This window comes from Monodelphis domestica, chromosome 2, assembly GCF_027887165.1.
Source record: "Monodelphis domestica isolate mMonDom1 chromosome 2, mMonDom1.pri, whole genome shotgun sequence".
Taxonomy (NCBI): domain Eukaryota; kingdom Metazoa; phylum Chordata; class Mammalia; order Didelphimorphia; family Didelphidae; genus Monodelphis; species Monodelphis domestica.
Window position 1 is genome coordinate 119,236,464 of NC_077228.1, and position 18,109 is coordinate 119,254,572.

An 18,109-nucleotide genomic window follows, 5' to 3' on the forward strand; every position below is an offset into this window, starting at 1 on the left:
GGTCAGTGATTGCTTATTGCAACTGGAAGAGATTTTGAAAAAGCATAAAGATGTCAAGTTCATTGCTCTGTGGGGCACCTGGTGGCACAGTAGGTAGAACCCCAGACCCAGGAAGACCTGAATTCAGATTTTGCCTCCAGTATTTCTAGCTGGGGGGACCTTGGCCAAGTCATTTATCCTCTGGCTGCCTTGGTCTCCTCAACTATAAAATGAGGGTCATGATACAGCACCTACCTCCCAGGGCTGTTGTGAGGATCAAATGCGCTAACATGTATAAAAGTACCTTATACACAGGGCCTGGCCCATAGTAAGTGCCATCAAACGTTTATTCCCATCCAAACCATGAGCAGTCACAGACCAGACTAGTAAAGATCATCTTAAACGGATGGAGTTGTGAAAGGAGCAAAGAAGTCGCCTTAGCCCTGTCCATTGAGAGAGCCTGGATGGGGCCGGCCAGAGGAGGCGCTGCCGTCAGCTCCCTGGTGCTCCCCTCCCCATTTTGCCTCCGGGCTCCCTTCCTTGACAAGCCCGGTAAGAACTGGGCCATCCTGGAGGTGGCGGCGAAGGGTTCACTCTCTGTGGGCACGGCTCTTCCTCGGGGGCCTCTTTCCCGTGAATTTTAGAGTCTTGGAAGCCCCCTCCTGCTTCCAGCCCCGGGGCCTCCCCTCGCTTCCCCCCTACGACATTCGCGGCCCCACGGGCTTCTCTGAGCTTTGTGTGGCGACTGATATCGAAGGCTCCACGATGAAGCGAATGGCCGATCAGGAAATATTTAATCGCTCAGTTCAAGTCGTTTGAAAAGATGGACTATCCCTTCCTCATCCAGTGAAAAAGCTGGCCAGCTGCTGCCGGGCCAATCCTGCCGGGAGATAATGCACTTCAGCGCTGGCTGAGCCCCAAGCCCTTTAGTGCTGCCATGGCGGAGAGGGAGACCAGCTGGCTTTCTCAGAGCACTATAACCAGCACAAATGGAGAGAAGCGCGATTCACCTGGAGGACACGGAGGCTCTTGAAGCCGCTGTCTTCCATCAAAACCGGAAAGGAAGATTGACGTTTATCTCAAGCAGAGAGAAAGACAGCACAGCGTCTTCCACAGTGGATTGGTCATTTGTCAAGCTCCCCAAAGTCCCATTCTCTATACCCTCCCATCCCCAATTAGAAGGCTGGTCCAGTTTTTTTAAAAACCCTTATCTTCTGTCTTAGAATCCATACTAAGTATTGTTTCCAAAGCAGAAGAGTAATAAGGGCTAGGCAGTGGGGTTACGTGACTTGCCCAGGGTCAGATTTGAACCCAGGATCTCCCATCTCCAGACCTGGCTCTGTATCTCCTGAGCCACCTAAACTGCCCCTGTTGGTCCAATTTTTAAAACTGGTTCATTAATAACTTAAACATTTAAATAACTTCAGGAGTTGCCGTTGGATCTGTCCTCAGCTCCAGTTAGCCTCTTCTTAGGCGACGTCAGAAGTGTCCGTTTTTCAAACTGTCGCTTTTAAAAGCATGACAAATATTCAGACAAATGCAGAATTGGGGGTGGCCAGCTGGGTTTGTCGCAGCAGCCCATCAAGTTCACAGTTCCACCCAGTGTATGAAGACTATCCCACAGAGGCACACTCAGCTGATGTGGTTGGTTGCCTGCGCCTTCCTTTTCAGGTATCGTTTTCGGATTTTTATCATCCATTTCACACTTAGTTTGGCAAATTCTGCTGCCTTGAATAATGCTAGGAAGGCCCCACAAAGAAGAGCAATTGTATTCCAAGGGTTGGCAGTGATGATCTGAAAAACAGAAAACGTCCTTTAGAAAATCAGGGGTTGGAGAAGAAAAGATCTTGCCATCAGCAAGTCTAATAACCTCATTTTACAAAAGGGGAACCTCCGTCCCAGGGAGGTGGTAGCTGCCCAGCTTCACCTAATTCCTTAGTAAATGAGGTCAGAATAGGTCCTAGTTAAAAATATTTGCATACTGCACCCCTGGCTCCCAAGCAGAACTGAGGAGATAAAGCTCAAAAGACAACCTAGAGCCCCAAATCGGGAAATTTGAGGTTTACTGTTACACTGCTTGGATTACCTTCTATCTTAGAATTAATATATCAGGTCCAAGGCAGAAGAACAGCAAGGCAAGGTAACTTGAGTCTAGGTGACTTGCCCAGGGACACACAGCTTAGAAGTATCTGAGACCACATTTGAATCCAGGACTTCCTCCAGGCACAGCTCTAGCCACTGAACCACCTCGATGCCCCACTAATGGGTCTTCTTATAGATATGGCATTGGAAATATACAAAAAGCAACTGTTTAATCTTGGAGTATATCCATGACACCCATGAAAATATATCTACTCCCTTTTCCTGCTGTTGTACCTTGAAAAGAGCCCTCTGTTGCCATATCAGGACATAAACTAGCCTGGCCTCCGCGATGTGGTGTGAGGTCCATATGGAGCAATTAGAGCCTTTCATGAAGCTGGCTTTTGACTCAGGTTCAAGATCTTTGAGCTGGGAGGGACAGTGGTGTTTATCTGGCTTCAGTGGTTAGCCAATTTTCTGCAGTCAGTCATGGAACCCTCCATTTTAAATAAAACTTTAAATTTCTTGGAGTAATTTTATATTCTACAAGGCATCCTAAAAGTCTTCGTTTAGTTCTAAGCTTAGATGATTTCAAAGGGGGTAAATGACAAAGTTTAAAAAAGAAAAACAAAACTGAAAAATTAATCATTTAAAGTTTTAAAATACTAATATTTCTTATGAAAATTCAATTTAACTTCCGGTCAAGATGGCGGCTTAGAGAAAGCTAAAGTTCAGATCTCCTGAAACCCTTCCTTACCGATCTCAAACCAAATGCTCCTAGGACACCGAAATTCAAAATGATCAACAGCATAGACCCTGGGAGTCCTCCTCCTGGACCTGGACCTGGATCAAAAGGTACGCCCCCCCCCCCCAAAAGCCAGAACCTGAGACCACTCGGACCTAAGGGGTAGGCAGAAGGAAGGTCCTAGGACCCATCCTCCCCAACCCAGAGCGCTGAGTCCAAGTCCGAGGCAGCAGAGGCAACCTCAGAGCCCCACGGTGGCCTGCTATTCTGAAGGCCAATTCCTGAAAACAACCTAACCCAGTGGAGGGGGCACCCAGACAGCAAGGAAACAGAGAGGGACGGGGGAGCTCATAACCCCCTGGGAGGAGCCCTCAGAGCTCCGGGAAACTGCGGCCCCTCCCCCTCAGAGAGCAGGGTCTTCTGAAACAACAGCAACCCTCAAGACTGGCAAAAGGGCCTCGGGAGCCGGCTATTCTGAAGGCCACATCCTGAAAACAACCTAACCCAGTCAAGGGGGCACCCAGACAGCAGGGAAACAGAGAGAGAGGGGGGAGCTTGTAACCCCCTGGCTGGATCCTTCCATCGGAGTCGCACGAAAAAAGTCCCTGCCTCAAGGCATACTAAATTCAACCCAGGGAAAGCTAATCTCATTAGGAGCCCTTGGAGCTTCAGGAAGCCGCGGCCCCTCCCCCCACAGAGTGCAGGCGCTGGCCAGCTAAGGCACAGGAACAAGGGCCAAGCTAGGCTTAGAGCGTGGAAGTAAGGCAACGGAGAAGCATCAGGAGGGTGCCGAGGAGAGGAGGGCAGTAACAGGGACACACCAGCAACTCCTGGCTTCCTGGGAAGACAGAACAACAACTGCATAGAATGGACAATCTGCCTAGGGCTAAAACCTCTGAACCTCAGACAGAAATAAGAAAAGCTAATCCCCCCCCCCCCACTCAGATAGAGATGGCAAACTCCACAGAAGCACAAAAGTCCCAAAATTAAAAAAAAAAAAAGAAGAAGGGGGTGACTTTGGACACATTTTATGGAGCAAAAATACAAAACACAGAGGAGATAGAAGAGGAAACACAAGCAAATGCTCCGAAAACTTCCAAAGGAAATGGAAACTCTCCACAAACCCATGAAGAATTTTAATCTGAAATGATCAAAAAGATGGAAGCCTTCTGGGAGGAAAAGTGGGAAATAATGCAAAAGAAATTTATGCATCTACAAAACCAGTTTGACCAAAGTGAAAAGGAAAACCAGTCTTTAAAGCAAGAACTAATAAAGCAAAGCCAAAAGACCAAGAAATTAGAAGAGAACATAAAATATCTCACTGGCAAAGTGACAGATTTGGAAAATAGAGGGAGAAGAGATAATTTAAGAATAATTGGACTTCCAGAAAAGCCAGAAATAAACAGCAAACTCGACATTGTAATACAAGAGATAATCAAAGAAAATTGCCCAGAGATTCTAGAACAAGGGGGCAATACAGCCACTGACAGAGCTCACAGAATACCCTCTACACTAAACCCCCAAAAGACAACTCCCAGGAATGTAATTGCCAAATTCCAAAACTCTCAAACAAAAGAAAAAATCCTGCAAGAAGCCAGAAAAAGACAATTTAGATATAAAGGAATGCCAATCAGGGTCACACAAGACCTTGCAAGTTCCACTCTGAATGATTGTAAGGCATGGAACATGATCTTCAGAAAGGCAAGAGATCTGGGTCTTCAACCAAGAATCAGCTACCCAGCAAAACTGACTATATACTTCCAAGGGAAAGTATGGGCATTCAACAAAATAGAAGATTTCCAACTTTTTGCAATGAAAAGACCAGAGATCTGTGGAAAGTTTGATACCAAAAATCAAAGAGCATGGAATACCTGAAAAGGTAAATATGAAGGAAAGGGAAAAGGAGAAAAATGTTATCTTCTTCTTTTACTCAAATTCTCTTCTATAAGGACTACATTTATATCAATCTATGTATACTAACAGGTGGGAAAAATGTAATGTATAAATAGGGGGAAAAGAAAGACCAAATAGAATAATCATTCTCACACAAAGATTCACACGGGAAGGGGAGGGGAAGAAAACTCCTATAAGCAGGAGAGGAAGAGAGTTTTTACTTAAACTTACTCTCAGGGAAATCAACTCTGAGAGGGAAAAACATCCATATCCATTGGGATCTTGAATTCTATCTTACCCAACAAGGGTAGGAAGAAGGGAAAACCAAGGGGGGGAGGGGGAGAGGGAAAACAAAAGGGGAGGGAAAGAGAGGGGGGAGGGAGAGGGAACAAAAGGGGAGAGACTAAAAAGGGAAACATATCAAGGGAGGGGATAAGGGGGACTGATTTAAAGTAAATCACTGGACTAAAAGGTAGAGCCGAAGAAAAAAGGTTAGAATTAGGGAAGGTTATCAAAATGCCAGGGAGTCCACAAATGACAGTCATAACCTTGAAGGTGAATGGGATGAACTCACCCATAAAACGTAGACGAATAGCAGAATGGATTAGAATCCAAAACCCTACCATATGTTGTCTTCAAGAAACACACATGAGGTGGGTTGACACCCACAAGGTCAGAATTAAAGGATGGAGTAAGACCTGGGCCTCAACTGACAGAAAGAAGGCAGGAGTGGTAATCATGATATCTGATAAAGCCAAAGCAAAAATAGACCTGATCAAAAGGGATAGGGAAGGTAATTATATTTTGTTAAAAGGGACTTTAGATAATGAGGAAATATCACTAATCAACATGTATGCACCAAATAATATAGCACCCAAATTTCTAATGGAGAAACTAGGAGAAGTGAAGGAAGAAATAGACAGTGAAAATTCAATTTAGCCATAATCTTGTGCTCCATGAGGCTTGATGACTGAAAACAGATTGTAATTATAATCCCAACCTTAAGATCATCCAAAGGAGGAGGTCTGGATGCAGAGACAAATTCTGATGAGACTTTCCAAGAAAAGCCCGATGGAGATAGATCAGGAGATGGAAGTGACCAACAGAGAGGACCTCCTCTACCCACTCACTGTTCTGAGGCTGAGAAAGTGACATCCAGAAAATGTCAATGCATGATGACAAGGTGTCCCGTCTTACTAAAATGCTATTATTCAAAATTCACAGAAGTGGAAAAGAAATTGAAATAATGAAAACTTCCAAATGATTTAAAAAATTATAGCATTTCTGAAGTTATGACACCTCAAAAACTGCATTAAGTGGGCAGCCAGGTGGCTCGGTGGATAGAGAGCCAGGTCTGGAGTTGGGAAGTCCTGGGTTCAAATGTAGCCTCAGACACTTCTTAGCTATGTGACCCTGGGTAAGTCACTTAACCCCCCTCCCCCTCCTCTTCCTCCCCCCCCCCCCCCCAGCCTAGTTCTTAACCACTCTTCTGCCCTGGAACCAAAACACAGTGTGATTTTGAGGGTTAAAAAAAAAAAAACCTGTATTAAGACTTTTAGGACACTTTTTTAATTAGTGGCAAAGCCACCTATGATTATTACAAATAAGAATGATTTTTACAAATAAATTTTAGTCTAAATAACAAATACAATTTAGTGAAAAAAAATGACGTGCTTGCTTTTCAATAAATGCTTTCTAATTTGAAACAATACTGGATGTAACAGCTCACCTTAAAAGATCCAGCCAATTTTCACTTTCCCCTTAAATGAGTATTTGGAGGAAATTCTATCAGTTCACAACATTTTTGCTTACATTTTTTTTAAACTCTTAGATTCTGTCTTAGAATCAATATCAGGTATCAGTTTCAAGACAGAAGAATAGGAAGGGCTGGGCAGTTGAGATGGAGTGACTTTGCCCAGGGTCACCTGGGAAGTGAGGAAGAGTATCCGAACACCATGCCTGGCTCTCTTCAATGAGCCAAGTAGCTGCCTCATTTTTGCTTATATTTTAAAGTCATTTGAACTATGTGTAGAATTACTTTTTTAAATCTGGTAACAGGACAAATCAAGATCACTAGGAGCAAATCTGTATTGGCTGTAATTCGCATTTGTTCTCTATGAAGGGTAGTGTGGCATCATGAATAGAGAGCCAGCCTCCAATCTGGAAAGACCAGGTTTCAACTTCTGCCTCCTACATATAAGACTGTGTGACCCTGGGCAAGCCATGTTAGCTCTGTGCTTCAGGCAACACATATGAGTTACAGAGAAGGCGATGACTTGCATAGGTTAGTTTCCTCACATAGGAGCTCCCTGTGCCTGTGAAATTAGAGTTCCAGGCTCTATCCTCCATATGGGATTGGGTATTCAAACCAGGTTCTTTGATGTTTATTCGGTTTGGGTTATAAACACTTGCTTTCTTATTATCTTCCTAACTTCCCAAATTTGCCCAATTACTCATAATAATGGGTTGCTTCCAAAAATAATCCTAGCAAAAAAAAATCAATGCATAAAAACACCCCAATTATTTTTCACACCTTCTGACAAGACATTGACCTACATAATATACTGTTGGGCACATTCGGTGATTCTAGCACAATAAGATGCCAACTTCTCTGTCAAGGATTCTCTTTTGACTGATTATGGCTCTCTGCCTCAATTGAATGCATAAGATGATACACCATGTTCCAACAATTCAGGGAAGCAGAAATCTGTTGTGTGTGCTTTTCTGCTTGAAAACAACTATTTTCTTTGGAGATTGCTCTGAGGAACTCTTGAGAAATCATCTATTCTCATCGAGCTAATACTTGGGTGAAGGCACAACCTCTGGATAGCTAGGTGCTAGGTATAGTGGATAAAGTGCTCAACTTGGATTCGGGAAGACCTGAATTCTCAGGCAAATCCCTTAGCTTTGCTGTATCTGAGTTTTCTCCTCTATAAAATGGGGATAATAATAATAATATCATCTCCCTCTTATGTTGTTGCAAGGCTTAATGGGAAAATATATGTAAAGCACTTGGTAAACTTTAAATGTTTATTATTGTTGTTATGTATATTTGTCCATGAGTAACAGGGAGATGAAGACACTCTACTACACAAAATAATTGAGAAGATCAAATGAAATTTTGTATGTAAAAAGCTATTGGCAAAATTGTATACCACCAGCTAAATGTAAGTTTTGTCATCCCCTTCAGAATGTAAGCTCCTTGTGCATAAGAATTGTTTGATTCATTATGTTGGTACCTCCAGAGTCTAGCTTCTGACACATAGTAGGTGTTTAATAAATAATTGTTCCTGGGCTGGGCTGGTCAAACCCACTCACTTTACAAATGGTAAAGGGAGACTCAAAGATGCTGAAATGATAATATAATTTATACAACATATAAGGTTTGCAAAATACCTTACCTATGTGTCTTATTTGATTGCTTTTGATCCTCACAACACTGAGAGATAAGTGTTATTATTCTCCCCCACTTTACAGATGAGGAAACTGAGATACAGCGAGGTTAGGTGACATACCCAGAGTCACACAGCTAGCAAGTAAGTGAAGCCTCAGACACTCCTAGCTGTGAGGCAAGAAATTATTTAAACTTGGGTCTTCCTGAATCCACGTCTATTAGTCCATCCATCCCACCACCCAGTTGCTGATAGAGGTCACATGCACTGAGCTTGTTCATTTCAGAGGCTATCATCTAGCCTCTTTGCTCCAATACTGCCCTGAGGAGGGGGCACTGACTTTCATAATCTTATTTAAGCAAGAGTTTGCCTATTCAATTGTTATTTGGCCTTTTCTGCTCTGGCTGCTTATGGCATTTTTGTTACCAGTTTTTCCTAGGTTACATCCAATAGGAGTGTGCCAAGTGAGCTTATAAAAGGTATGAAATGAGGATTTTGCCCAGAGAAAGGAAGCTGCATTAGTTTTCTACCCCGCCCTGTAGAGGGAGCCGACCAGCAAATCCCAAGCATTACTTACATCTTGGACTTTCTGTATAAATGGATCTTTCCACTCAAAGACCACAAAAAACAACTGTACGCTTCTTTCTGCTTCTGGCCTCTGGTCAATGTAGTTCACCACACTCGTCTGGAAGGAGAGAAAGCAGAGTTACGGTCTCCATTGTGCCCCTTCTCTCCTTCGGGCTCTCCCTCTCTCATCCTCTCCTGCTGGTTCTGGGCTCTCTCAAGCATTACCTCACCTCACACCTTCAGATCCTGGAAGTACAATGAAAGGACCCCAAATTTGCATCTCCTGGGTCTCCCCATCTCTGCCTGGCTGGATATCCTAGGACTACTCACAGGTCCAATGCCACAGCTGACCCCCAAGAATTGTTTGATTCATGACATTTGTCATGAATCACCATTGGGAAATTTCCAACATTTATAAGTCTAAGAAATTTTGAGGTTTACACATTGTAGCTCCAGAATATAGCATGTGCCGCTGACTCATAATAGGTCCTTAATTGATAATTGTTCATTGACTGGTCTGGTTAACCCCCCCTCACTCTACATGTGGTAAAGTGAGGCTCAGAGATGCTGTGATGATGACGATAGCATTTATAGGACATAGAAGGTTTGCAAAGCACCTTTACATCTGCTGCCTTGATTTGAGAGAAGCTCTAACCTGCTATGGAAATGTGGTTCTTCCTTCCCCACTCTCCCCCATTGCTAGGAGCTCATGAAACTGATTCCAGACCGAATGTGGAGACCTTCTTGGTATAACCCAGAATCCTGAGCTCTGGCTCAAGAGATCTCAGTAGCCTTAGCCTCCCTGGAAGTAGAGATCACAGGCAAGCACCATTCATGCCTGGCTAAAATCTGTATTTTTAAAGTTCCCCTATCACTACGCTCAAGTGGCCACCTCTCAGAAATTCCAACTCTTCAAATTAATCTCTTGTATCAAACACTCCTCTACTCCTATTACACCCATCCTCGAACAAGCTTTCATCACTCCTTCCCTAAACATGATAGTTTCTTCAATGGCCTTTCTGCCTGTCGGTCAACATGCATTTATTTCTTTCTTACAGATATTTTATTTTACCAATTATATGTAATAACAATTATCCACATAAGTTTCCTAAAGTTATATGATCCAAATTGTCTCCCTCCTTTCCTTCCTCCTTCCTGGAGCTGGTAAGCAATTTGATCTGGGTTATACCTGTATTATCATCAACATGCATTTATTTTAAGAGAAATATGATTAAAATAATATTTAAAATTAACTTTAATTAATTTTAAGCATTAACTAAATCAATATTATTAAATTAACTTAAAATAAAAATTAATTTTAAAGTTGGTTAATATCAATATTAAAATAATAAAAGATATTAAATTATTTTAATTAATACAATAAATGATATTAAAATAATTATAAAAGTAAAAAAGCTTACTATGTGTTAGGAATCATGCTAAGTACTGGAGATACAAGGAAAAGCAAAAACATTTGCTACCCTTGAGAAGGAGATGACATACAAAGAACTACACACAAGATATTAATAGTATAAATGGAAAGTGGGAAGGAACTATCACTGGGGGAGAAGAAGGGGAAAGAGTTTAGCAAGGAACTATAAAAGGCCTTGCAGGAGGAAGGGTTTGTGTTGAGCCTTTAAGTAAGCAGAAAGGGGAGGTAAGGAGAGAGAGCATTCCAACGATGGGAGACAGCCAATTGGAAAGGCATGGAGTTGGAAGATGAGTGTCTTGCACACGGAATAGTACACATTAGTGTCACTGGATTACGGAGTATATAAAAGGGAGTCAAGCACTGAGTCTCTGTCTCTGATCAATTCATCTTCCAAGCAGCTGCAAAATGGTAAAAAAATTGGCATTCCTAAGCTCCAGATCTAACTACATCCCTCATGTGCAAGAAGCCTTAGTTGTTCCTCATTGGCCCAAGGATAAAGTATGTTCTAAATCTGTAGGATTTGGCTCAATTGGCTCTGTCCAAGCTACTTATATCTTACTCCACACTTTACTTCCCCAGAGCTTGGCACATAGGCACTTAAATGCTTGTTGACTCTACATTCACTCAACATTACACAATTGTATATTTTCTACATTACTTACTTGACCTAATTATTATCTCCTATATACAACAGCCCCATTTCCTACCTCCGTGCCATTGCCCTCTTGGCCTTGCCCCCTGATTGGAATATTTTTGTTCTATTTCTTGGAACCCTTAGTGACCTTCAAAACTCAGTTTCAGGGCTATTTCCTTCAAAAAGCCTTTCTTGTTTGCTCTCTGTTTTTGAAACCTCATCACTGTATTTTTTTTTTAAGTTTGATTATTTGCTTCTTTTTAATTTGTATCAAATCTCTTTGATAAAGCCCTTATTATTCAATAAATAATCTGTACATAAAACTAACATTCATTCCTCCATAGATAAATGAGCAAAAGAAATAAATATTTCTCAAAAGAAGAATTGCAATGTGTTTACAACTGTATGGAAAAAATGTTCCAAGTCACAATAAAGAGAAATACAAACTAAAACAACCCTGAGGTTTCACCTCCTACCCTGAAAGTTGGCATGGTTGAAGAAAAAACTGACAGTGGTAAGAAGAAAGTCCCCAGATACACCAAAACAATTATAGCAGCACTTTATGTGAAAGCAAAAAATTGGAAACAAAGTAGAAGCTTCTCAGTTGGGAAATGGTTGAATAAATTGTGGTAAACAAATGTAACACACTATTACTGTACTATAAGCAATGATGGATATGATGAATACAGAGAAGCCTGGAAAGAGCTATATGAACAGATGCAAAGTGAAGTCAGCAGAGCCAAGAAAACGACATATGACGACAATATAAATGGAAAAAACCCTAACACACACACACACACACACACACACACACACATATACCGCCCCAAAGTGAATGAAGCAAAATTATAAAGATCATGACTTGAATGAAGAGATAAGAGGACACTTTCAATGCCTTCCTTCCTGGAGATTCAGAGATTTTAAACATGTCTTGGAACTTTTTCAATGCATTGATAGGGTGTGCTGATTTTTTTCTCCTCATTTTCTTTTATTTTGTCTTTAAAATATATTTGACATATAGAAGAGCTCTCTGTGAGGGATAGGGGAAGGATTCTAGAGAAAATCATGATGATAATAAAAAACAACTAAAGATATCCAAAAAAGCATAATTAATTTTTTAAATGATCTTTTTGTTTTTTCATCACCTTCATTTGTAAATAAATCTCTCCCAATTCCCCCTGCACATCAAGCCATTCCTTGTAAAAATAAGTGAGGGGGTAAAAAGCAGTTCAGAAAAACTAACCAACACATCCACTGAGTCTGACCATCTAGGCACTGTTCAATAACTCCCCATGATTCCCCACCTCTTCAAAGTAGGGAGCTGTATTTTCTCATCTCTTCATCAGGGACTTGTTCTCTGAGAGATGTTGAGACCCTCTCAAGCTTGTGGACTGAGTCACTAGTTTGGGATGCCAGTGGCCAATTTAGACATAAGTGGAGAAATGCACCCACCAGGGATCTCCTATCATTTCCATGTAGTCTGAGGCAGGCACAATGCTGAAGGAAACCCAGAATCAACTACCTCCTGCCGGAATTCCACAGCTTCCCGTCCATCCTCTTCTTTTGTCTTCACAAGTGACATCTTGACCCAGGTCCGGAAACCTCCAGAGAACTTCCAGCTGGAGTAGGCACTCTCACAGTCCTGCATGAAGTGGACTTTGTCTGGGCTTGGAAGAGGGGAGGGGAGAGAAGAGAGAAAAGGAATTAAAGCATGGAAAGGACCTTGGCAATTACCTTGCAAACTTCCCCAGGGCCTCCCCCCTTCCAGAGAAGGCCACTTAATCTCATAAAGGTTAAATAACAAGCCCAGGATCACTCAGGCATGACTCCATGGCAGAGATAGGACTTAATTCCTAATTGAGCTCCCTTTTTCTCCAATCGAAAGACCCGACCTCCCATATCCATTCACTGCAGGGAGATGTCTTCTCTGGCACCCACTGCCTTCCAAGGGAGCCCATTTTACTTTTGAAGAGCTCTGTTAAGTTTTCCTTTAATCACTCTGCTGCAAATATGAGCAACATGGAAATGAGTTTTGAACAATGATACACGGATAACCCAGTAGAACTGCCTGTCAGCTTCGGGAGGGGAGAGGAAAGAGTGAGGAGGATCATGAATCATGTAACCATGGAAAAATATTCTAAATAAAAAAGGGGAAAAAATAAAAAATTTAAAAAGCAGCTTTTCCTTACATCAACCACAGTACAGTGGAAAGAATGATGAATTTGGAGTGAGAGGATATCAGTTTGTATCCTGGCCCTCTCTCCTACCTGTGTGGCCTGTAAAAATGAAGGGATTGAGGGGCATCGAGGTAGCTCCCTCCGTGGATAGAGCCAGGACTGGAGATGGGAGGTCCTGGTTCAAACTTGACCTCAGACACTTCCCAGCTGTGTGATCCTGAGCAAGTCACTTAACCCTGTTTGCCTTAGTTTCCTCATCTGTAAAAATGAGCTGGAGAAGAAAATGACCAACCACTCCAGTTATCTTCACCAACTCCAAATGAGATGACAAGCGTTGAACATGACTGAAAAATCACTAAAGTCAATCTTTACCTACAAAGCACACAATTCCAGAGAACTAATGATGAAATAAATATGCTACCTGCCTCATGACAGACAGGGAAGTGAGAAACCCAACTTGTGAAATAGGAGACATTTTCAAATACAGCCAATGTGGGGATTTGTTTTGTCTGGCTATGAGTATTTGTTATAAAGATTTTCTTTTTCTTTTTTTCTCAGTGGGGGCAAGGGAGAAAAATGGGAAGGGGGAGAAGAACTAGGAATTCAGGTGCCAAAAAAAAAAAAGGGAGGGTCATTGAAACGTTTTTGAAATGCACAGACTAGAACAGAAGGAAGGCCAGAAGGAGTCACAGACAAGGACAGCTTTGAAAATAATGTGTTGAACTTATATATTTAAAAAGAAAGAAAGCTGTCCAGAACAAAGATTGTCTTGGACAATCTCTTTCTGTTCTACTATAAATATGGAAACACTCATTCTAGTTGATAGTTAAGTCCAATTTTTTTTAATCAGTAAAAAAATAGCTCTCTTCCCCCCACACAATCTTTCCTCACATCTGGTTTAGAGGGATTTAAGAGAGTTACGTAGGGATAAGGGGCTGGCAGAGCCAAATGACCCCTCTAAGGATCCTACCAGCACGAAGATTGGGTGGAAAACCACATACTCTCTCTCACTCATTTCCCGGACACTTGAACAACCCTTTGGCTTCATCATGATCTGAGTCTCGGCCAAGATCAGATTTTTAAAAGGCCCGAACGGTGTAGAGGTGGGGGACAAGCCTTTCTAGTCCCCGGATTGTTTCTCCCGAAAGCCAGGGAAGACAAATCGCCCGCTGAGATCATCTTCCTCCGGGCCTTGCCAAGATCACTGTTTTTAACCCGGTAATTCCACTGAGGCTCCCCGTCCTCTACGAAGGTGCCCAGACTCGACTGACTCAGCCAACCCAGCCTGGCCTTACCTCTGCACAAACTCCTGGAAGGAAGAGAAGAGGAGGTAGTCGATGGCGCTGAAGTCCTCGCTGGTTTCATTTAGACGGAACTGAAGGAAGACCAGCTCCCTTTTCTTTACTTCCCGGGGTCCCTGCACCACCAGGGCATACTTCTGCAGCAAAGCAAAGGGCAAACTGGGAGTTAGCGCGGGGCTGGGGGTAGGAAGACGAGGTTGTGACTCTTCCGCTCTTGGACCCTCCGTTCGAGCCTTCCCATACTAGTAAAAAGAGCGACTAGCTTCCGCTTTCTCTGCCCACTGTGGAAATCAGGTTCACCTTCTTCAGAACAGTCCACCTGCTCTTCCCCCTCCCCGGACCCTATAATTTAAGTTTAGGCTCAGGGCACCTTTCGACACTAAGAACCCGGAGAGGCGGATCTAGCGAGGACCTGAGAAATGACTTGGGGGATGCGAGTAGACCCGATTATTGCCAAGCCGTCAAATACGAGGAGTACAACGAGATGCATAGAAATATGCCTTGAACCAAAGCAAAGCCAAAGGGGAGATACGGTACAGCAGAAGGGAGCGAGGTCTCTCCAGCCTGGAAACCCGAGGTTCGAATCCTGCCTCTGCTCTCCATCCCCTGGGTGAGCCAGGACAAGTCAACTTCCTTGACTTCCAGAGGAAAACAAGAGAGCTGGACTGGAGAGCCTGAGATCTCTTCTGGAAAGAGAGCTGAAATCTCACGAACGAGGAAACAATGAACTCAAGAATGTCAGTGATGAAAAGAATAACAGGAAGTGGGAAATGATAGGACTACAAGGAGCCATCAAATATGGCTTTGAAGGAGAAAGGGAAAAGTGGGCCTCCTTCCCTTCTTTTGTTGAGGCGGAAGACTAGGGCTCTAGGAGACCCGCTGACCGAGTAAATCTGCCTAATAATTTTACTGAACTTTTTTTCCTTTAAAAAATGTTTTTTTAATTTTTTGTATAAAGGATGGCTTTTGGGTGAGGGAAGAGGGATATATTTTTATATATGTATATGTATAAATATAAGACATATGTAGAAGTTATGTATTTTATACATAAATAAATCATATATATTTTTTAAACCCTTGTCTTGGTATCATTTTTTTTTAAACTCTTACCTTCCTGTATATTGGTTCCAAGGCAGAAGAGTGGAAAGGGCTAGACAATGGGGGTTAAGTGACTTGCCCAGGGTCACACAGCTAGAAAGTGTTTGAATTCACATTTGAACCCAGAACTTCTCAGTCCCTGAGCCTGGTTCTCAATTCACTGAGCCACTCAGCTTCCCCCTCATTTAAAAAAAAACAACTTTATGTTACATCTTAAAATCAATAATGTGTATTGGTTCCATAGTAGAAGAGAGATAAGGGCTAGGCAATGGGGGTTGAGTGACTCACCCAAAGTCACACAGCTAAAAGTATGGGCTTCCCATCTCTAGGCCTGGCATTCAATCCACAGAGCTACCCAGCTATCTGTTCCTCAATTCTAAGAGAGAAAAGCAGCATGGGCTAGGCAATCAGGATTAAGTGACTTGCCCAGGGCCATGCAACTAGGAAGTGTCTGAGGTCACATTTTAACCCAGGACCTCTCAACTAAAGGTCTGGCACTCTATCAGCCCTGCTATCTAGTTGCCCTAGAGGTGATACATTTATAAACATAGATTTCAGGAGGCAGCAGTGGCTCAGTGGATTGAGAGCCAGGCTTAGGGATGGAAGATCCTGGGTCCAAGCCTAGAGGCAGGAGGTCCTGGGTTCAAACTTGCCCTCAGACACTTCCTCACTGTGTTCAGAATCAACAGAAGGGAAGGGTTTATAAATATAGACTTAATTTCATCCTGGAAGCTCCCTCTAGGCCTGGAATTGACATACTCTCTCATGGGATGGATCCTCCCAGAACAGCCTCTTGAGAGGAAGAGGGAGAGGGAGAGGGGGAGGGAGAAGAGAGGGAGAGGGAGAGGGAGGGCCCAGGTGGGTCCTGCCTTTGCCCCTCTCTATGCTGCTCTTTGGACTTTCTCTCCTGTGCCCCCAGGTGCCTTCACTCCTCCTGCCAGCTTCCTTTCAGATGTTGTCTTGCCCCAAAAGAATCCCAAGAAATCAAGCTCTCTCTCTCATCACCCCCACCTCCCCACTGCTCTTCTACACACCCACCAAGCCCCAAAAGATACACCCCCGAGGCAGAGGAATGGCAAAGGTCTCCATACTCTCGAGGGAAGCCTGTTCGACTTGCTCTCAGACAAAAATGATGCTGTTTTGTTATTCCACCAGATGCTACTTGCACGGTTTGGTCATCGTTAGGTGAGGCCGCTGTAAGGGGCCAGGCTCCCCTCCATTCCATTTCCTGCCCTGCCAGAGGGCAGCTTTCGGGAAACAGGGACCACCCCAAGAATCCTGAGAAGCCAGCCCCCCAGAGTCAGGCTGGAAAAGGAGCTTGTGCAGCCACCTTCCTTAGACCCCAGAAGGCCTGGAGGGGCCAGGCTGAGTGAACCCCTGCACCCATCCCCAGGAAGGTTACCACGGTTTGGTTGGAGAAAGGGTCCGTATAATTAATCCTCTTGGTGGTGCAGTTCACTCCCGGCTGTCCGGGGCTGTTCAGAGGAGGGATGACATCGTAATGGTGCTTACAGCTCAACAACTGAGCCTGCCCAGGGTAGAGGGCAATACCTGAATTAGGGAAAAAATGGAGACAAGCAAACCCCATCGCTAAGAAACTATTACTTCCATCAGTAATATTAAATCACATTTCCAAAATAAAAAGAGAGACAGAGTCCAGCACAGAGGTGGAGTCCCACTGCATATACCAGATGGGTAGATGTATTGATTTATTATTTATGTATTAATATATTTAATTACACATTTATATATAATTATACATAATTAATAACAATATAATAAATACATATATTAATATAATAACTGTTATATTAATATAATAAATGTATTGTTATATTAATATAATAGAATACTATATAAATAAACAAAATGTATTAATATGGCTCTATTACTTGGTATTGTCCAGATTATGGTTATATTATATTATTATATTATATAATGGTTATATTAATTATAGTATTATATTTATATATATTATATATAATTATATTAATACATTTTGTTTATTTATATATTATTATAGATTTATGCCTTTATTAAGCACTTCATATGTACTAAGGGAACAGCTAGGGGGCACAATGGCTATGACACCGAGCCTGGAATCAAGAAGACTCATCTTTCTGAGTTCAAATCTGGCCTCAGACACTTGCTAGCTATTTGACCCTGGACGCATCACTTAACCCTATTCACCTCAGTTTCTTCATCTATAAAATGAGCCGGAGAAGGAAATGGGCAACCCACTCTGGGATCTCTACCAAGAAAAGCCCACATAGGGCCGTAAGAATCAGACACAACTGAAAATGATTCAATAGCAAATGTCCCAAGGGCTGAGGATACAACTACAAGAGAGCCAAGTGGTTCCTTGTCCTCGGGGAGCTCATGTTCTAGAGAGGGAAATAAGGCCTAAAAACGGTGATGAAGGAGGGAATGGATGCAGCCTGCCTCTGGAAAACAGCAAGTGAGAGGTCAAACAGTAGAGCCCAAAGGATTGCAGAGGCAGAGTTCAAGGTATCTAGTGTAGGAGAGAAAAGTTAATAGTGAGATTCGTATCTAGGATGGGATCTCCTCCTTGTTCGTTCATCCTTAAACAGGAGAGAGCTAGATGTCCCGAGGAGGAAATATTACTGCTTCACTTTTTTTTTTTAGCCCTTGTCACCTGTCTTAGAATCAATACTGCGTATCGATTCCAAGGCAGAAGAGCGGTAAGGGCTAGGCAATGGGGGTTAAATGACACAGCTAAGAAGTGTCTCAGGTCATATTTGAATCCAGGACTGTCAGTCTGGCTTAAGATCCACTGAGCCACCTAGCTACC

At 42.8% G+C, this 18,109-nt stretch overlaps 1 protein-coding gene across 1 annotated transcript in view; it reads right to left on the bottom strand.

Moving 5' to 3' along the window:
- Positions 1–308: 308 nt before the first annotated feature.
- Positions 309–18,109, bottom strand: part of PACC1 (proton activated chloride channel 1) — a 42,167-nt gene continuing 24,366 nt past the window's right edge. The window contains exons 4-8 of the mRNA XM_007481712.3: positions 16,700–16,848; positions 14,194–14,336; positions 12,244–12,388; positions 8,666–8,773; positions 309–1,773 (exon numbers count right to left, since the gene is read on the bottom strand). Coding sequence (XP_007481774.2) covers positions 1,612–1,773; positions 8,666–8,773; positions 12,244–12,388; positions 14,194–14,336; positions 16,700–16,848 — 707 coding nt within the window. The 3' untranslated portion in view covers positions 309–1,611. The remainder of the gene's footprint in view (positions 1,774–8,665; positions 8,774–12,243; positions 12,389–14,193; positions 14,337–16,699; positions 16,849–18,109) is intronic.